General features: G+C 39.0%; 1 protein-coding gene across 1 annotated transcript in view; it reads right to left on the bottom strand.

Annotated features, from left to right (window-relative positions):
- Window positions 1-3,482: 3,482 nt before the first annotated feature.
- LOC149251573 (DDRGK domain protein) overlaps window positions 3,483-18,969 on the bottom strand; it is a 123,459-nt gene continuing 107,972 nt past the window's right edge. The window contains exons 7-8 of the mRNA XM_089459514.1: window positions 4,268-4,304; window positions 3,483-4,109 (exon numbers count right to left, since the gene is read on the bottom strand). Coding sequence (XP_089315640.1) covers window positions 3,874-4,109; window positions 4,268-4,304 — 273 coding nt within the window. The 3' untranslated portion in view covers window positions 3,483-3,873. The remainder of the gene's footprint in view (window positions 4,110-4,267; window positions 4,305-18,969) is intronic.

Below are 18,969 nucleotides of genomic sequence, written 5' to 3'. Positions count from 1 at the left end.
CATTGTCGTTATGGTATGCTCTAAGCTAATGTGCATGGAGTCTTATGGCCAAGTGATGGTCCAGTGTGCTCCCTTACACTGCTCATGGAGTCTCTTAGTCAATGTATCAGTTATGACTTGCTCCCATGAGGTAAAAAAGTCTCACAGGCTAAGTCACCTAACATGAGGACACCGGACAACAGGACACGCAAATACGAGATTCTAATACGAGACACATAGACCCCCTAGATGATACAAATTTGATCATACATGTACATTGTAACATTATGCATACAATCATGATTCATCAATGATACAAGTTTACAACTAGCATTTACTACTACATCAATGACGAATAAGATAAATATACATTGAAGAAACACAAGAAATTAACCATAAACGACAGTTTTCTCATTAAATCATCAAAATCCAAATGTATTGCATAGGTACTGAGTCCTGGTGACTCCTGACTAGGAATGCCAATGGAAAATAGCAAATAAAAAACAAGGTAGACACTAGAACCTGAAACCGTAGAACAGGAAGGAAGAATCTCATAAGTTGTTGCCAGTAGGCTATAGGCTATGCCTATGGCTCATCAACATCAAACTTAGCATTAGTACCACAATTGCTCTCTTTTGCATCCTCCTCCTTTGTATCCAACGTAATCTATGCATCTGCTAGTGTGGAGAATGAGCCCTTAAGAGTATCACCATCATCCAAAACACTCCTATCTCCGTTGTCAGTCACTCCCACTGTCCCCCAACACCCAAACATTGAATGCAAATGGACAAATGCAGCCCAATTTCGGTGGACACAAGTCCAAAAATTGTGATTCTCTCTAGGCACGAATCAGAGACCTTCCTAACACGAATCCCAAACTTCGGACACTAACCAGCAGCGAATCAGACACGTGTCCGCAAAGAATCATGTTCGCCGCGTTGGATTCGCGACACGTGGGGGGAGGGATGAATCCGATACTTTAAGTCACAGGGTTACCATGTCCCCACAATAGTCTTTTTTCCTGAGCTCCATGCTCCATCATTTCACATGTGTCACAACATTTAATTTCCATGAGATATACTCAAAAATTTCAAATCAGAAAATTTAATTGCCCAACTTTGCTTCATTCAAAACCTTGAACTTGTAAGCATGAGACTTTAGTCATGTTGTTGAGATCCCTTGCAGGTGGTGTTATTTGTTATGGTGGCTTCTAACTCACGCCATTCCTACACTCTACCTGCAATCTGATTTTCAATCAACCAAAGAGTTGTTAGTACTCATATATACATTTTTTTATTGCAAGGATTCATCCTGATGTGGTTTCAAAATTATTACACATAGAACAATTATGTCAGTTTCCAATGAATAGAAATGAAATTATCATAACATCATATGTGCATCACATTTATTCCAAGTATTTCAAAATGCAGTCAAACATTTATTGAGTCAACCCAAAGAGCCATAACTAAGAGCTGCATATCTTTAAATTTACAAGTAGTTTAACATGCCTTACAAAATTCATTGTAATCTTTCAAATTGAAGGCTTCCTACCTTAACGACACCCTTTCCTAGGAATCCATTTAATACATGCATTAATTTTGAAACAAAGGATATCAATTTCAGCTAAAAGGAACTCTTACCCGGTTCCTTTCATTTACCCTTTTACTTTGGCTTGTTGCTTACTTTAGTTACTTGGATACCATTATTAGCACTTTTAGCTGAAGCCTTTTGAAGGGCTCCAGTTGGCTTGTAGCATATTTGTTGTTGCAATATTCAACCATTCCTGTGCATATTCATTTTGACAAGAATGTGTCATATATGCACATGATCCATGCTATCTATATGTTGTTATTTTTAGAGTCAACTTTTAGCCGCTAATGTTTTCATTCATTCACACAACAAATGTCAGAAGTATAAGCATAAACAAATTAATAGTGTTAGTTAACAGCAAGGAAACCATTCTTGCACACTCGCCCAATGGATATTCCACGTGACACGGAATCCATTAAATGACTTCACTGTGTTACGCAAAAAAATGCAAGTACAATTTTTTATATACATACCATTTACAGGGTCATAATATTTTTAAAATTAAATCACTTATCTTCCTACTATGATGGTTCTCAGAAAATTCCCTTTCAAATGGGATGGCGTCATTATACCTTTATCTCGTTTTCCTCAGTGGCAGACCAAAGAATTTTGAACTTGAAACCTCTTATGGTAAAAAGCCGACTACATTGCCAGTGGTCTTGTTTGCCCAGTGGCAGACCAAAGGGTTGCAATAAGCTACCGAACATATAAATTTGTGGATGATCAATGATATTAGCTTACAAAACAAAAATATTAAATTTTTGAATTCAAGATAGTGGCATGCCAAACCACCCACCAAATTTCAACTGCCTTGATACATGATTAATTAGTTAGGATTAGTGCAAGTCCCAAGGAACTTTTACAACAGTAAACCTGCAGCAACGCAACATATTAGCTTAACAAAAATGCTTGTGAAAATGGTTTATTACTCCAAATGCTTGTGAAAATGCTTTATTACTCCAAGGGAATTTCAACCACACATGGGTACTGGTGAATAGTGGCATATCAGACCACCCAACAAGATTCAATATCCCTGATATATGAATTATCGAGTTGGGATGAGTGCAAGTTTTATGTGACTTTGACAGAATAATACCCCATACTGTAGCAATTTAGCTGAATAAAAGAGCCTGTAATAATCGTTTGCTCCTAAGGTCATTTCACCCATAGAAGCAGGCTAATTATTGGGCCAGTTGTAAAGCTTATAATGAGTCTAAAGTAAGTAGTTTAAAAGAAAATGAATTCAAAACCAAAAGATAACAGAAGAAAGCTCGTTCCTAATAAGTCCAGACTCCAAACTAGCACTTAAATCAGTGTAAAGAATATTTACACTACAAATATAATGGAAGAATATCTTCAGCGTGATAATCTCTTCTGCATCCATTCTCTTGAGACTCAGAATAAAAGGCCGTATCTGACTAGCATGTAAATATGGCATAAATAATAAAATGGTCAGCCCAAGCTTACTAAAACTAAAAATTGAAATCCATTTTGTCAATATCAAGTTGATATTATCTCTTCATAGAGAAATACCTAAAACAATTAGAATTTATTATTTTAGCAAGAGAATAATAATAAATAAATAATAACATTGCAATTGTCGATATAAAATGAACGATGATAAAGATTCAGATTCTACGGCACATACGAGTGAGAACGACTGAGGCAGAGAAAGAGAATGCCAACAATATCTTACATTTCTAGGTGGGGCTTTCAAAACCATCACTTATTAAAGTTATTTTCAAGATGACATTTAAGCAGGATAGAGGATGAAATTATGCTATGACAAATCATCATGTGAAGAAAGTGAATGGCTATATCCATTTTGAAAAAGACCTAGCTCTATCCAACTGTAATGCAACTTCTAATGATCCATATGGTCTTTCAATCAAATTCAAAATTTAAGGCTGCTCTGCAAATTCAAATATGGCATATAATGCTTTCCTATATCCAAGTAAATATCCTGGTACATGTCGAGTCAACAGAATTTAAACGTTTTCCAAGCCTAAAAGTAAACATTCCCTTTGGGTTTTATGCATGGATATCAGTTACCGAAAGATCACAGTGAATTAAGCAGCTGCTGGTTGCTCTTCCATATAATCTGAACTGAAGCCATCGTTAACATGTGTGTTTGGTTTCAATTACAATTAAAAAGAACTAGTTACATAGGACTTCTATAGGTGACTGTATGATATAGTCTAAAGAAGATTCCACTCCAACTGCAATCAACCTCAGTAGAAAACTCGGGCATCATACTGATCCACAATGTTATATTTGCAATCTAATTTCAACCATCAATTTCACCTATGCAACAGCAATTGCATTTTGCCCAATGTTGACCTCCAAATCTTCATTCGAGTCCATGAGAAAGTTCTCAATACTCACATTTGGCTCCAAGTTAATAAATTCATTTGACTTACTGGCTAAATGGGCAATGCTCACCCTGCCTTGCCTCTTGATGTAGTCTGCAACAGCTTTCATTTCCTCTAGAGAAATATATATATACTTGCCTCTATCATCCATAACTCCAGAGAGTCGACCTGTCAAATATCACTTCCTAACAATAAGATTAACTTTTAACTACAGTTTACGACTACTACATCTGAGCAAAGAATAAGTTATAGATTGAACATGTAGATCATTTCCCAGAAAGAAAATATAGGCCTTTTCCAAAGTAGATATAATAATTTTCACTTACCCATTTTTTCCAGGGACAATATCCGGTTGATGCAGTCCTGCAAAAGCATAATCAAATAAGGAAAGAAATAAAAAATAATTGCAGCCAGTTCAGAACAAAACTCTACTCTATGCTTGACGTGTTGGAGCATAAAGCTTGAAACTTATAACCCCCTAAACATAATTAATATATAATTAGTGCACAAAGAAATTCAGAAACCATCGCATTCAGCAATCCATTTGGCCATCGATTCACTTCAGAAACACAAGTTTACAAGCATAAATTCAAATTTTGCTCACTAGGAATTTGAATTACATTGCCGTACAGAAAGTTACTTACAAAACTATATAATATACATGCAATGGAAAGCAGTCAAGAACTCTATTTGTATCCTAATATTCTGAAGGAAACTTCTTCTAGATTGATTGGGAGAAATAAAAGAATAGACTTTACAATCATATGGAAATCCAGAGTGCTAAGAGAGGCCTGCATCTTGGGACCTAAGACTAATTAACCACCGCATTCATGGTTGACTGTGTATGATGGGCCACAATGTCCAATAAGTATGAAATTGTTTGTGGTTCTGTGAAACCATTAATTCAGTATTTATTTGTAAGGACTAAGAATTTCTGCTCAAGGATTATGCACTAATTTTGGAACCATAATTACACATTTATATTTTAAAACGACAATTAGGTTAGCCATGAAAACATTTTAAATGGTCTAGAAGAATTTGGAAGTGGTAAATAGCATCACCCTTATATATCCAACCAGTTCATTTCATCTCTTCATACTCAATTTGCTGGGGAAGCCTGTTGCCCGTAGTTCTTCATTTTGGTTTTTCATAGGCTAGACCATAAAAGGAACTGATATTAACCAGTGGACATATTTCAATGCCTTTTTAACATTTAAGGTTATTTCAGACTTTCACTAGACTTTCTTTCTGAAGAGCTTTATGAATTTTTACATGTATGCCTCCAGAACAGCATGCTGAGAATACATATGGAGGAAAGATGATTATTATGATCAATGTTACACCAAGTTTCTGCAGGCTAGGGATGTGTACCTGTGCAACTGGAGAGGCCACCCAAAATTTCAGGGGATGGCAAGGTATGTCAGGGGGCACAACATAATCAATGGTCAATCATTAAAAACAAACAATGAACTAAAAATAAATTAAATTTTTAGAAATGCAATGAAATCCTCATGTATGATTCAAGAAAGCAATAACATCCCATGGATTTGCATATTTTGATATTTAATGAATCATTGTATTTCTCATGTCATTACTAGAAGTAAAGGACTAAAGTCAATGACAATGAAAAGTAAGCCGGTCTTGTCACAAAGTTTTGCCCACATGAAAGCTAGAAATGAAAGTTGTCATTGCTCCCCAATGCATTTATTGTCCAATCAATGAAAACATTGCTGAAAACCACTGTTGTTATAAGTTATCAGCTATCAAGTTCCAAACCACTGCCCAACACGAGCAATCACCCTTCAAAATGATCAGTATCTTTTGATTTAGGGCTTTGCTTAGGAAAGTTAGTGTAGTAACTTAGTGTGAAAAAAGTCACCAAAAAATCGTGATTAAATCGACGAAGTCTGATTTTTTGGACTAGCCGAATTTTTGGCGATTTTTTCCCCGTTGAAGATGTTGGGATTAAATCGGGACTTTTTCCAAAAAATCGTGAGTGGGGTAGTTTCTTTAACTGCTTTTTAAATTTTTTTGAAAAAATTGGGATTTTATTGAAAAAGTCGGGATAAAATCGGGAGTTTTTCCAAAAAATCGTGAGTGAGGTAGTTTTTTTTAACAATTTTTTTAAAAATGAATAATTTGTATTTTTTTAATTTTGCAGACTTTTAGTCAATTTTTTCAAATACCTCCCGATTTTAACAACTTTTTCGATTTCTGGACCCTTGCAGATTAAATCCTGACTTCGAATTTTTCCACATTTGCTGGGACGCATTAAAAATAAGTGGGAAAAAAATTGGAATGTGTTTCTTTTTCTTTTTATATTTCCTTCATTAAAAAATGTGTAGAAAATGGGTACACATACCAAATGTAACAGTGCAATATCCTGTTTTGACCTTTTGGATGTTTTGAACCAAATTATGTGCCAAGTGTTAGAATATCAAGAGTCAATTTACATAAATGAGCTTGTAGTTAAAACATGTAAATATCTTGTATGAATTCCTATTGTGGAGCTCAAGGCTAAAGCCCGACAAGTGAATGTCTAGGCATGTCTTTTTTATTGATATGCTTTCTATGTACAATGAGGTGGACTTGTCATTGTACTCTCAAGAAATGCAAATATTATTTTGAAATATTGATATAAAGGTCCAAGGCTGTCTAAAAAGAGCACAAGAGGGGTTATGAGACCACTAAAGGGGAAGAGGAAAGGGGGGTCCAATGAGGTTGATAAATAATCGCAAGTTTCCTGAATTCCCTAAATCTCCTAACCTTCATCTTTTTACTATGTGCCTCATTAAAGATCCCAACCACCAATCATTGAATGAAGGAGATGGTTGATGGGGAAGTCCATCTTCCTTAGTAATGAGGGTATGGGGGTCGAGTACAAGTCTAGAGGAGTGTAAGGGACTCCATCTCCATAAGAATTCAAACCTTGTGGATAGCCAAACCATCTCATTTCCAATGCATTTTCTTCATCTAATTCGAAATGACTATCTGTTAATTTTAGGTATGTTCTATGCTTAGAGCAATTTATTTCAATTTTCACAGTTAGCTCCATATCTTTTCCAGATTAGCAATCACATCAGTATTAAAGTAAACTGTAGATAGAACATAAACATAAATCGCAAAAGACAAGCCAAGACAAGAGGACACAAGATGTGGCGCTAGCCAGGGACAAACCCCAATGTGGACTTATCTAGATAAGAGCATAGATCATCTCTAAGAAGATGATGCATGAGATCAATTGAAGACATGCTGCTTCAACTGATTCTCCAAGGTTACTCCTTCACCTATCGTTGTGCTGCATTTCGTCATCATGTTGCACCTCACCGCGTTGCACCATGTTGCACCCATCATCACTGTGTTGCATCTCATCACGCTTCATTAATCATGACTATACCCATCACTGTACTACATTATGTGCCATTGTTGCACCATGTTGCCATCTTGACCTATGTGTTGGCTGCACCTTGCTTGCTTGTTGTCCCTAGCATGCTTGTTGTCCTTAGCATGCTTGTTGTTGCATGCTAGTTGTCCCTTGCATGCTAGTTGTAACATTGCATGCTTGGTGTATTTGCTGTTAAGTACCATACAACTGTCCCAATGTTAGTTAGTTGTCCCTTGCATGTTGCTCTCCTTCGGAGACAGATGCTCTGGTTGTTTCGGTGGTTCTGGCAGTTCCGGCAGTTCTAACAATGTTTTTAAAACCGGAACCGATGACCGGACCGGTCCACCTAATAAACCGGTTTACCGACCGGAACCAGTCTAACCGGGACTGGTTCGGTCTAAACGAACCGGTTTTAAAAAAATACATTAAATAATTAATTTTTAATGAAACAAAACTATTTTTAAGATGTAAAACCATGATTCCAAGCCAATAGAGACAAAATATGCAAAGTTTGCTCATTTATATACCATGTAAAGGTGAATATATCAAAATGGCACCGAGTGCAATACATATCATCGAAAAAATAGCAAAATACATAAGAAATGAGGCTCTAAATGGCCTATAAAGTCCAAAAGCAATGCTGCAAGCTATGAGGCCATTGGCCTACTACAAGTCTATAGTGTACACATGATCAATCATCAAGTTCATCACCACTACTAGACACGGGATCATCATCAGGAGCTATATAGACATCATCTGGTTCAGAGTCTGAGGATGCCTCAGCCTGATCTGCAACCTCAATATCAATGCCACCAATGACAATAGAATTGGACCTAATGGAAGCACGAGTTTGTCGACTTGCATGACTAGTGCCTTCCATTGGTTCTTTGCCTTTCCTTGATGCCGCTACTGATCCTGGTTCTGATGCCACCACATAATCTGCTTCATCCCCCGCTAAAGCCATGTCGATATCAAAATCAGCCTCAAACACAGGTTCTTCAGTCTCCTCCACCCATTCTGATGTTGGATCAATATCGTCCAACACAATGGGATCCAGATCAGGAGTTTTGTTCATCATTTGGAGCTCCGATTGCATTTATTGTTTACCCCCAAACCATGAAATCCTGAAACCATTAAGTCTGCTGAATTTTGAGTGACATCTAAAATTCTAGTTTCTCCATATGAAATCCAATGAAGTCGAAACCACTCTCAAACATCCTGAGTCATTTCATGGTAATGTTAAAAATTTAAGTAAAAGGATGAAAATGAAAATTAAAGGAAATGTCACTTTTACTTTAAGAATTTAACATTACCATTAATTGCCAACATTGTTAGGGTTGAAACACCCTTAGTTTCCCCCCAAAACCCCTAAAACACAGTCAGAAATATGCTTTTTTAACTTTACGGTGGGCGTGCCTAAAACCGGTCGGTTTAGGATGAAACCTGCCGGTTTGATACAAACCGGCCGGTTTTCACCGGTTAGGGCAAAAAAATGGAGAAATGGGCATTCAAACCGGGTTTTTTGGCCGGTTTAGACTGGCGGGCTTGCTAACCGGCCGGTTAGACCGGTAACCAGTTTTTAAAAACGGTTTTTAAAACTATGAGTTCTGGCAGTTCCGGTTGTTCCCGGCAATTCCGGCAGTCCCAACAGTTCCAGCTTTTCCGTAGTTCCGACTTTTCCGACAGTTCCAACAGTTCCTGCTTTTTCGGCTTTTCTGGCAATTCTGTCTTTTCCGACAGTTCCGGCTTTTCCGGCAGTTCCGTCTTTTTCGACAATTCCGGCTTTACCGGCAATTCCTACTTTTCTGGCTTTTCTAGCAATTCCGGCTTTTCCGACAATTCCAGCTTTTCCGACAATTTTGGCAGTTCCGACTTTTCTGGCTTTTCCGACAGTTCTGGCCTTCTGTCCTCTGGATCAGGGCAACGTTATTCCTTAGGATCTCTGCTCCTACTAAAACCCAAAGACAAGTAGAGAGAGGAAGAGATCCCAAGTGTGTTGAAATGACTTGAAGGCCACCTCTATTTATACTAAAACATTGAGCACATGTGGGGTTTATTTGGTTGCTCGCCGACCTTGACGAATTGTCTTATAACGCAAATAAATTCATAACTCCATGAATACTTATCGGAATCAGATGATCTTTAGATCAATCCTACACCTCTCGATGAGAGGGATCCAAGAAAAATATCAGGTGCCATAAATAAGATGACCCACATTGAGTTTGGCCCTAGTTGCCAATTTTAACACTATCCCATTGGCTTAAGGCTTAAGCATTATATTTAGTACATGGATCCATTTGACTCTATCGGCTAGTGTTGTCCCATGCTATTCATTCAATACTAATGGATTCTATTCACTCATGCATTCCCCTGTTATGTTCGAGATTTTAAATGGAACGTATAAGTGACAAAGTAGTGTTGTCAAAGAGAAAGTTGTGAACTTGAGAAATGAGAGAGATGGAAGGTTGCAGAGGATCAAAACAGCTAGGTTGATAGGAAATCATACCTATCCCCCTATAGATCATTGCTCACCGAGTTCTCAAGAGCCAAGAAATGACGTTGCAAGGTTGATCCTAAAGGTGAACAAAAAATTGGACCCCTACACACATTGAGGACACTAAAGAGGGAGAGTTTCCTAAAGGATTGTTCAATAAAGGAAAGGCCTTCTAGCATGCCTGAGTGGCTATTTAGCATATAAAAGGGTATATTCATGTTGTTGTGTGGGCTGGTAAAGGGAGTGCCATGGCTATGCTAGCTGGAAGGCTATCTGGAGAGTTTTGTGGTAAACTGATTGAGCTTGAGAGCAATTGGGTTGGGTGAGCGACTTGAGTGTCCTTAACCTATTTCCCTCACCTTGGTGATCTCATAGCCTAGCCTGGGGATGGCATCCATGAAGGATTGCCTATGGCTGGGTGGAAAATTGCTTGCCCGCAACCAATTTCATTAGACCAGCTTGTACAAAGTTAAGTGTTCCATCTCTGTTATGAATTCTTGTTTGAGGTTCTATTATAGTATTATCAAGTCAATATTGCCTTACACATGAATTGGAATGGAATTTGTGAATGAATGATGTTGTATGCTAGCTAGGTTGTAATAGTTAAATGCATGTTTCTATGTATTATAAATGTTTAGTGTTTATTTAACTACAATTTACATTATGTATCTGAACTTGAGGTGCTAGCCATGTTTAGTTTGAACTTTGAAGTAATCCAACAAGTTGGCATGGCCAAAGGCCAAACACCAACATAGCAATTGAGTAAAATCCTATGAGGCTAGCATTGACTCTAGGCCCTTTTGTGTATTCAAAGAAGTAACTTTGAATAGCAGTCATTATGGGCTTTGGTTGTTAATTGAAGGCTTCCTTCAAAGTGGTCAATTGGCCTTTTTTGATTCGAAGTATTCTTCAAATGGAATGAAAGACCTCTTGTGTCCTTCTACCTTGTTTCAAAGTAGGGTGATATGTTAAGGAAAGGTCAAATGCCCTTATCCATATTTGTTTTACTTCGAAAAAAACATTCTTGTTTTCAAAGTCAGTTGATAATTTGAAAAGAGCTAGATGCCCTTGTACCTTTATGTTTCACTTTGAAATGTTGTTTTTTGAAGTGGCCCAATTAGGCTCTTCTTGAAAAGAGGTTTAATGGCCTTATTCGTAATGGGCATATATTCAAAAGAGGTCTAATAGACCTTTTCCAAAGAGACCCAATGGCCTATTAGGCCAATATTTCAGAAGTGCGTGATGGCATTCTTCAAAAAACCCACATGGCCTATCAAGACGATCTTTCAAAAGCACCCAATGGCTTTTGATTTTTTGGTTTCTTTCCCTGCTGATAAGTTTTCTTGTTTTGGAAAAATTGAGAGTTTGCATGCATGCTTTGTTGACTCTATATAAGATTCTCTATCTTCACAACTTTATTGCTCAAGTCATTTAGTAAAGCAGCGTTTGGTTCTTCCTTGGGTAGTTATAATCCTTTAATGGGTGCGTCCTGAGTTCTCCTTGCTTGCAAGTCAAAAACACTCCTAAGAAGTAATTGTGTTTTCCGTCTACCATAATATTTTTCTCAAATTTATCTGCAACAGCACATGCAGCGTCCCAAATTTTTTGGCTCCTCCCTAAGCGAAAAAACAAATGGTTTGTCAAAATATTTGAACTGGTATAACAATGCCATGCTTAAATTCGATCGAATATTATGAGAAATTATGTAATGAAGTTTAGAAAACGAGTACTAAATTTAGGGATAGTTTTGTTGGAAAAGAATTAAGGCGGAGAGATTTTCTTATCTTGATAATTACTTGTGATCTTTAAATATCTTTTTATAGCTCTTCTTTAATTTCTTTATGCCTACTTCTCATCAAGAAACTATCAAAAACATAAACGTGAAGATCAAGGACAAGAGATGTAGGCTCTAAGCCAGGTAAAAACCCCTCTTCGAGGGGAAAAGCCAATCCACCAAGTCAGTCTCCCAAGACATTTAGCGAAACTCCAAAAAGTCAACTTAAGTCAAATTGCTTCAATACTGCATCAAGATCAGATTTCGGCCCTCCTACATCAAATTTTCGGCCCTACTGCTTCACCTGCAACTTCGGTCATCCTACAGTTTCAAAATCTTACACGTGTGGGTGAAAAGAGAATTTTCGACTTCCTTTTGCTAAACAAATGTCTACTCCTTCACTGTGTTTTCTCCTTCACTTCTAGGTTTCTTTGCATCCTTTTTCCCTCTTCGAACTGCAAATCGAACTTGTCTTCAATTGGTGCTCCAAATAGGTCGAATGCTCTTCTATTTATAGTGGTTCGAAGCTCCTATTGAGGCTGACTTGAAGATGGGCAAGCCTACTTGGTGGAGGAGGGTTTAGATGACCAATTTACGTTAAAATAGTTTTCTTTATTAACACACAAAGACCAAGAATGGTCCATTACATGATGACAATGACTAAGACTCATCACATAAACCCTAGAAGCCTTCAGTGGAGGCTTTGACCCTAAAAAAATAAACAAAGAATGAAACCCATGCTTATAAATAATTTTTCTTTTACAAATAATTTTCTTTCTTTTGACAAATACATTACATCATGACTCAAATACAATTATGAAGACCAATACTAGTTACATTTCTCAACAACTTTCATTCTCATCTTTTCAAATTGAAGCGAAAGCATCTAGCAAAAGAGTATTGTCTTGTTTATCGGCCCATCTTTTAATGAACTTCCTCTAGAAAGAATCCCAATAATCAACCAAATAGGAAGAAGAAATTTGTACCATGCTCGTGCCACCCCCTCGAGGGTATGCATGAACATTTTCATCATGACATGTTCATGCTCTACCTCCAAATTATGCACGATCTTTAAAAAGGCTCCAAGGTGGTCATCCACTATAACTGCATTCTTTTTGTAATGTCTTAGGGTAATTTTTCGCCTTAGGGTTTCTTATTCAAGCTAGGGTTTTTGGAAGAGTAATGGAAAATCCAGTCATTCATACAACAACAAATATTCGTTCATAAAATATACAATTGATTCACAGTAACAGTAGATATGCATGAATAATTTGATCAACAGTAACATGTCATTCCTTGATTCCACAATGAATAAGACTAATTGTTCAATAAACAAAGAGTGTACATAACCAACACTCCAATACAATGTTGTTTGCAAGAGTAAGTAAACCAATGATTCTTGTGGCCTTGAACTAAGACAGTTTATTTGGATTTTTGCAAAGGATTGGAAGTTTGTTACATACTGGGATTGGAGTTTTGTGAAAAAAACATGCTTGAGGTAGGAGAGATTTGATGTGTTGAGGCTTTGTGTGTGAGACACATTGCCTAGGAGGACATCAGGTCAACACTATGTATTGGTGTCTAGATCCCGAAGTAGGGAGGGTAGCGTTGGTCATAGAGCTCTAACCTCGAATACGCACCTGGGTCGTTGGGTTGATGGTTAGCAAGAAATCCTGATGGTACCTAGAGAGGTTGAAAGCTTTAGTCCATCTTAGTCCCACCCGAATAGATTGCCCTGGTCAGGAATCTAGTCTGTGGCACCGTGAGTGCCTAAACTGTTGGAGGACCTTGGATAGATTGCCCTGGTCAGGAATCTAGTCCATGGCACTGCAGTGCCTAAACTCTTCATAGTTCATAAGTTTTGAGGTCTTTATAAAATGTATTTAAGTCAAAATGAAATGTATTTATCAAAATGAAAAAAGATATTTTATTGTTATTATTATGACTTATTAAAGCATGGGTTTCATGCTTGGGTCATAATGTTTTTAGGTCAAAGTCCCCATTGAGGACTTCTAGGATTTATTTTGAGTCATTAGAGTCATTTTCCATTTAAAGAGACCCTTCTTGGGCTTTTGAATCATGTAAAAAGAATTAATATTGAGTCAAATATATTATTTGTCCCCCCCACACCAAGTCGACCTCAATGAGATCAAGTCAGCCTCAAACTGGGTAATTCGACCTCACCAGAAGCCTATATATTGGAGTAGTTCGAATTCATTTGGAGCATTCACTCTCTCTCACTCAAGTTTGATATCCAGCAAAAAGAGCCGGAAAAGTGCAAAGTAAAAAAGGAAGGCTAAAGGAGTGTGAAGTTGGAGAAAGAGGAAGAAAAAGAGAAAATTGAAATTTTGGGCTATCTATTTCTCTCTCTTGTGGATTCCTCTAGGAGATCGAAGTCTTTCTTGTCAAGTTGAAGTTTTTTGTTGTTGTTGCTACTATTGTTGCCAGTTGTTGGTTCGAAGTTGTTGCTGCAAGGTCGAAATTGTTGTTGAAGGGTTATCATCTGCAAGAAGGAAGAAAGGGTTGACTTGGTGTGGAGAAAGTCTGTGTCTAGGTCAAGAGTCTTGGTTTATCTCAAGAAGTTATTAAGGAAGATTTGTTGACTGGCTTTTCCCCTAGATAAGGGTTTTTCCCTAGTTGTCCGCCTATATCTGGTGTTTGTGATCTTTGTGCTTTTGTTTTGATAATTGCTTGATGAACTAAAAGATAAAAAAAGAACATAAAGATAAGAAAGTCACATGTAATTATCTATATAAAGAAAATATTTCTGCCTTTCTGATCTTCTAACACCTCCTAGGGCTGGCACTCGAGGTCCGTTGAAGCAAGGGTCAGATTCTCACCTGAAAATCTCTTGTGCTCAACAGCACATGCAAACTTGGCTTCCAGCTCAAGCATGCTAGTGAGAGTGAATGTTCAAATGATCAAAAATGCCCAAAATGAGTGCCTCCTATTTTGTCATTGTGCCTCCAATTTGCTCATGTGGGACCCAACCATCGATTTCCTCCATCCTTTCCCTCCAAGAGTGCGTATTTCCAAGAGGGGAGTGTATTCCCTCTTTGGTGTGGCCCCCACCATCCACTAACCATTCGATTTTTCCCTTTCTCCTATGTTGGGCCTTTGCCTTAGCTTCAAAACTTCAAGTGGGGTCCCGCAACCCACTTTTCCTAAGTGAGTGCAAAATATGACAAAATTGGAAAAAATAGATATTTCCCCTTAGCAATATTGCTAAGTGGGAATATCACAGTCCTCCTCGCCAAAATCTAGGGCATAGCAATTAAGTGATTTATCTTCTATTAGTAACTGCTTGTGAGTGATTTTTACTTCTTTAGATTAGGATCTTCTTTTACTTAGGTTATTAGTGTTCTTCTTCATCAAACACCAATGCATAAACCATAAAGATACAAGAGACAAAATATAGGCTATCAACTAGGGCCAAAACCTCTCCTTCTTGGGAGGAAAACCTAAACAAATTCTTCTTCTTATAGAGATTCCAATTGACGAATACCAAGACCAAGACCCTAGACCTTTGTGCCACTCCAAGACCAAGTCACAACCCTCCTTGATGAGATCCTTCTTGAAACAAACTTGTAGCATTTCCTCCTATAGTCAACACAAGTCAAACTGTCAGCACTTCTGAAATTTTCGGTCTCTTCCACAGATCTGCAACTTTCGGCCTATCTGTACCTCTGTAATTTACATGTGTGTGTTGTTAGGAGGTATCTACCTTCTTCGCTTGACTAGGAGATTCTATCTTGTAACTTCAGCTAGCATGTATGTTGGTATGGAGAACTTATTCTTAGCTTCTTTGCTGACTGTGGAAACCTTACTTCAAAACCCTTAATATCAAACACACGTGTGAGGAGAAATAACCAAAAATCAGTGCCAAAATAGCTTGTATTCTCCTCCTTCCCATGTTGTTTGAGAGACTTCTACTCCTGTTTCTCACACTTTCTGTTATACTTCAAATGTATGACCAAAAATCTTTGTGTAGAATGAAATCCGAGCTGGCTATAAATAGTAGTTTCCCATCATAATGAGCCGACATGAGTATATGTGAGCCGACATGTCCTTTGGAGAGTTTACATTATTCCTTTTTGAAGCTGACTTGAGGTAAGTGCTTGTGCTTGGTCTTGGAGGGCTACTTGACATTTCCATTGACTCATATACAAATATAATATGCCCAAGAAGGGTCCTTCATACATGACAATGACTTTTATAACTAGATGACACAACTTAAAGGTTCACAATGGGAGCCATCACTAAAATAAAATTCCTTGCTCATGAAACCCATGAGACAAGCATTACAAGAATAATTTTATTTTTCTTCTTTTCATCAATTACATAAAATCACAGTTACAGATGTCATTATGAAGATCGAACCTAGTTACACTTTTCAACAACTCCAGCTCATACGCTACCTCTCCAACCCTCTTGATGACTCTGTACAAACCATAAAAACGAGGCTTGAGCTTTTCAACCCCCTTCTGTTTGAGCATGGACTGTTTGTACAGCTGAAGCCTCAGAAAACCAAATCCCCAACCTCAAACTGCCTCTCTACTTGGCCCCTATCAACATAGAGCTTTTGTTGGTTCTGCGCAGTCTGTAGGTTGTCCTTGAGAGCCCGTAGGATATCCTGGCTCTCCTGTATCCAATCCTTGGCCCTTGGGGCCTAGTTGTCTTCAAACATCATATCAGCGAAAGTCAATGCATCATAATCGTACAAAGCTCGAAATGGGGACATACCTATGGACATGTGGTACGTTGTGTTGTAGCAGTACTCGCCCAAATGCAACCATCGTATCCATGCACATTGTTGGCCCATCACATAGTTGCGTAAATAGCCCTCCAACCACTTGTTTACAATCTTTGTCTGCCCATCGGTCTAGGGGTGATAGCTAGTGCTCGGGGTGAGCTCAGTACCCACCAGCCGAAATAACTCCTGCCAAAATCCCCCCATGAACCTGTTGTCCTGGTCACTGACAATAGTCTTCGGAAGACCATGAAGTCAAAACACCTCCCTGAAAAACAGTTCAGCCACCTGTGAGGCCGAAGACCAGGAGGGAATAGCGAAGAAGTGGGTAAATTTGGTTAATCGGTCTACCACCACATAGATGCAGTCCTTGCCTTGGACTGTAGGCAACCCGATGATAAAATCCATCGAAATACTCTCCCATTTCCCCTCAGGGATAGGAAGAGGTTGTAACAATCCAGCAGGGTGTGTTTGCTCACCCTTGTTCCTCTGGCACATATCACACTCCTGGACATGCTTCAGAACATCACCCTTAAGGCTCTTCCATGCAAAACGCTCCCTAATAGCCCTATATGTTTTGGTGAACCCATGATGACCTGCTAACAGTGAACCGTGGGCAGCCTGCATGATCTTGTCCCTCAATTGGGAGTTAGGCACTAAATAAATCTGGTCCTTGTAGTAGATCATCTCGTTCATCACCCTATATTGGTCATCTGTAACTACGCCATCAAGGACCTCACATGAAAATCGGTCCTTAGTACGTTTAATCTCTTTTTATCTCTCCATGAATGGTATGCTTGTAACAATAGGGACCAAATTTATTTGATTCCAATCGAATAGTTGTATTGCGTCGATTTTTACAAGTCATATATCTAGAAATCCCCAGGAATCTTGATTGTATCCTAATTGTGCATGTAAGATGACAAAAATTTTCAGCTTGGAAAGCCCTATCCAACTGCGCCTTCTAATTCGACACAATGTTCATCAACGAAATAGTAGTTGGCCTCCTAGACAACACATCAGCCACCACATTGTGTTGACCCTTGACATACTCAATGTCAAAGTCATATGTTGAAGTTTGCTTACCTACTTTTGTTGCCTCTCCTGCAATTGCTTCTGCTCCAAAAAGAATTTGAGGCTATTGTGATTTGTTTTCACCTGGAACTTGTTTCCCACTAGGTACTGTCTAAACATGGCCAATGCATGCATGATGGCTCGCATCGTGGGGAAGTAGCTTCTGACTCTCAAAAGCTATCGGGTGTCCCCCCTGCATCAGGCCCTCTCCTGCACCCTCCCCTGATGCATCACACTCAAGCACAAAGAGCTGCGTGAAATCTAGAAGTGCCAACACCAGGCAGCTGCTCATCACCTATTTGAGGCGCTCAAAAGCCTCTTGTGCCCCATCTGTCCACTCAAATGCCCCCTTCTTGGTCAAATCGGTGAGGGGGACTAACAACTGTGAGAAGCCCTTCACGAACTTCCTGTAATAGGTGCATATACCCACGAAACCCCTCAACTCTGTCACATTCTGGGGTACTAGCTAGTCCCAGATGGCCCTAATCTTCTCCTCATGTACTCTCACACCATCCTCCCCAATAATATGCCCCAAATAAAGCATCTCTATCAATCCAAACTCACACTTGGACAGCTTGGCGTAGAACTGCTACTCCTCTAGACTGTGCAACACCACCTCCAAGTGCTGCAAATTCTCCTCCCAGGTCCGACTATAGATCAGAATGTCGTCGAAAAATACCAATACGAATCTCTACAACTGCCCATGGAACACATGGTTCATGCAGGACTAGAAGGTGGCAGGTGCATTGGTTAGGCCAAAAGGCATAACCAAAAACTCGAAGTGCCCATAGTGACACCTAAAAGTCGTCTTGGGGACGTCCTGATCCCTCACTCTGATCTGGTGGTACCCCGAACACAAGTCTATCTTGGAGAAGTACTTGGCTCCTCTCAGCTCATCCATCAGCTCATCTATGTGTGGAATGGGGTAGCAATTCTTTAGGGTCTTTTTGTTGAGTGCCTAGTAATCTATGCACATGCGCAACGTTCCATCCTTATTCACCAGAACAACTGATGAAGCGAAGGGGCTAGTGCTAGGCCTAATATGCCCAAGTGCCAACAGCTCATGAATGGCTCGCTCAATCCCATCCTTGTAGGCCTTGGGATGTCTGTATGGAGCGGTAATAATAGCCTGTACCCCCGGCTCTAGCTCATTCGTGTGCTCAAACCCTCGGTCAGGTGGTTGCCTTGGCGATATGTCCCCAAACACTACCGGGTATCTGTCTAGGATGGCTTGTATGTACGGGTGTGGTGGCTTGGGTTGACCCCTAGCGTTCGAAATCCTCAACTCTACCACTCACTCGGTGTCACCATGCATCAGGTCAACCTCCATCATGTGCGCTGAGACTGTCTATGGAGGGTAAGAATGCATGCCCTGCAGAACAACCAATTTGCCATCCGACCCTGTAAACTCCATCTCCAACTTCCGCCAATCAATAGTGACCCAACCAAGAGAATAAAGCCGCTGGACACCCATCACCACATTGTTGTCTGGTACATCCACCAGGTAGAAATGGTTCGTCACTAAATAGTTCCCCATAGTCACTGTCAAAG

The sequence above is a fragment of the Pinus tabuliformis genome, chromosome 7 (assembly GCF_031772625.1).
Source record: "Pinus tabuliformis cultivar Carrire ecotype Pingquan chromosome 7, CPIR1, whole genome shotgun sequence".
Taxonomy (NCBI): Eukaryota; Viridiplantae; Streptophyta; class Pinopsida; order Pinales; family Pinaceae; genus Pinus; species Pinus tabuliformis.
This window is presented reverse-complemented; position numbering and strand designations above follow the sequence as displayed.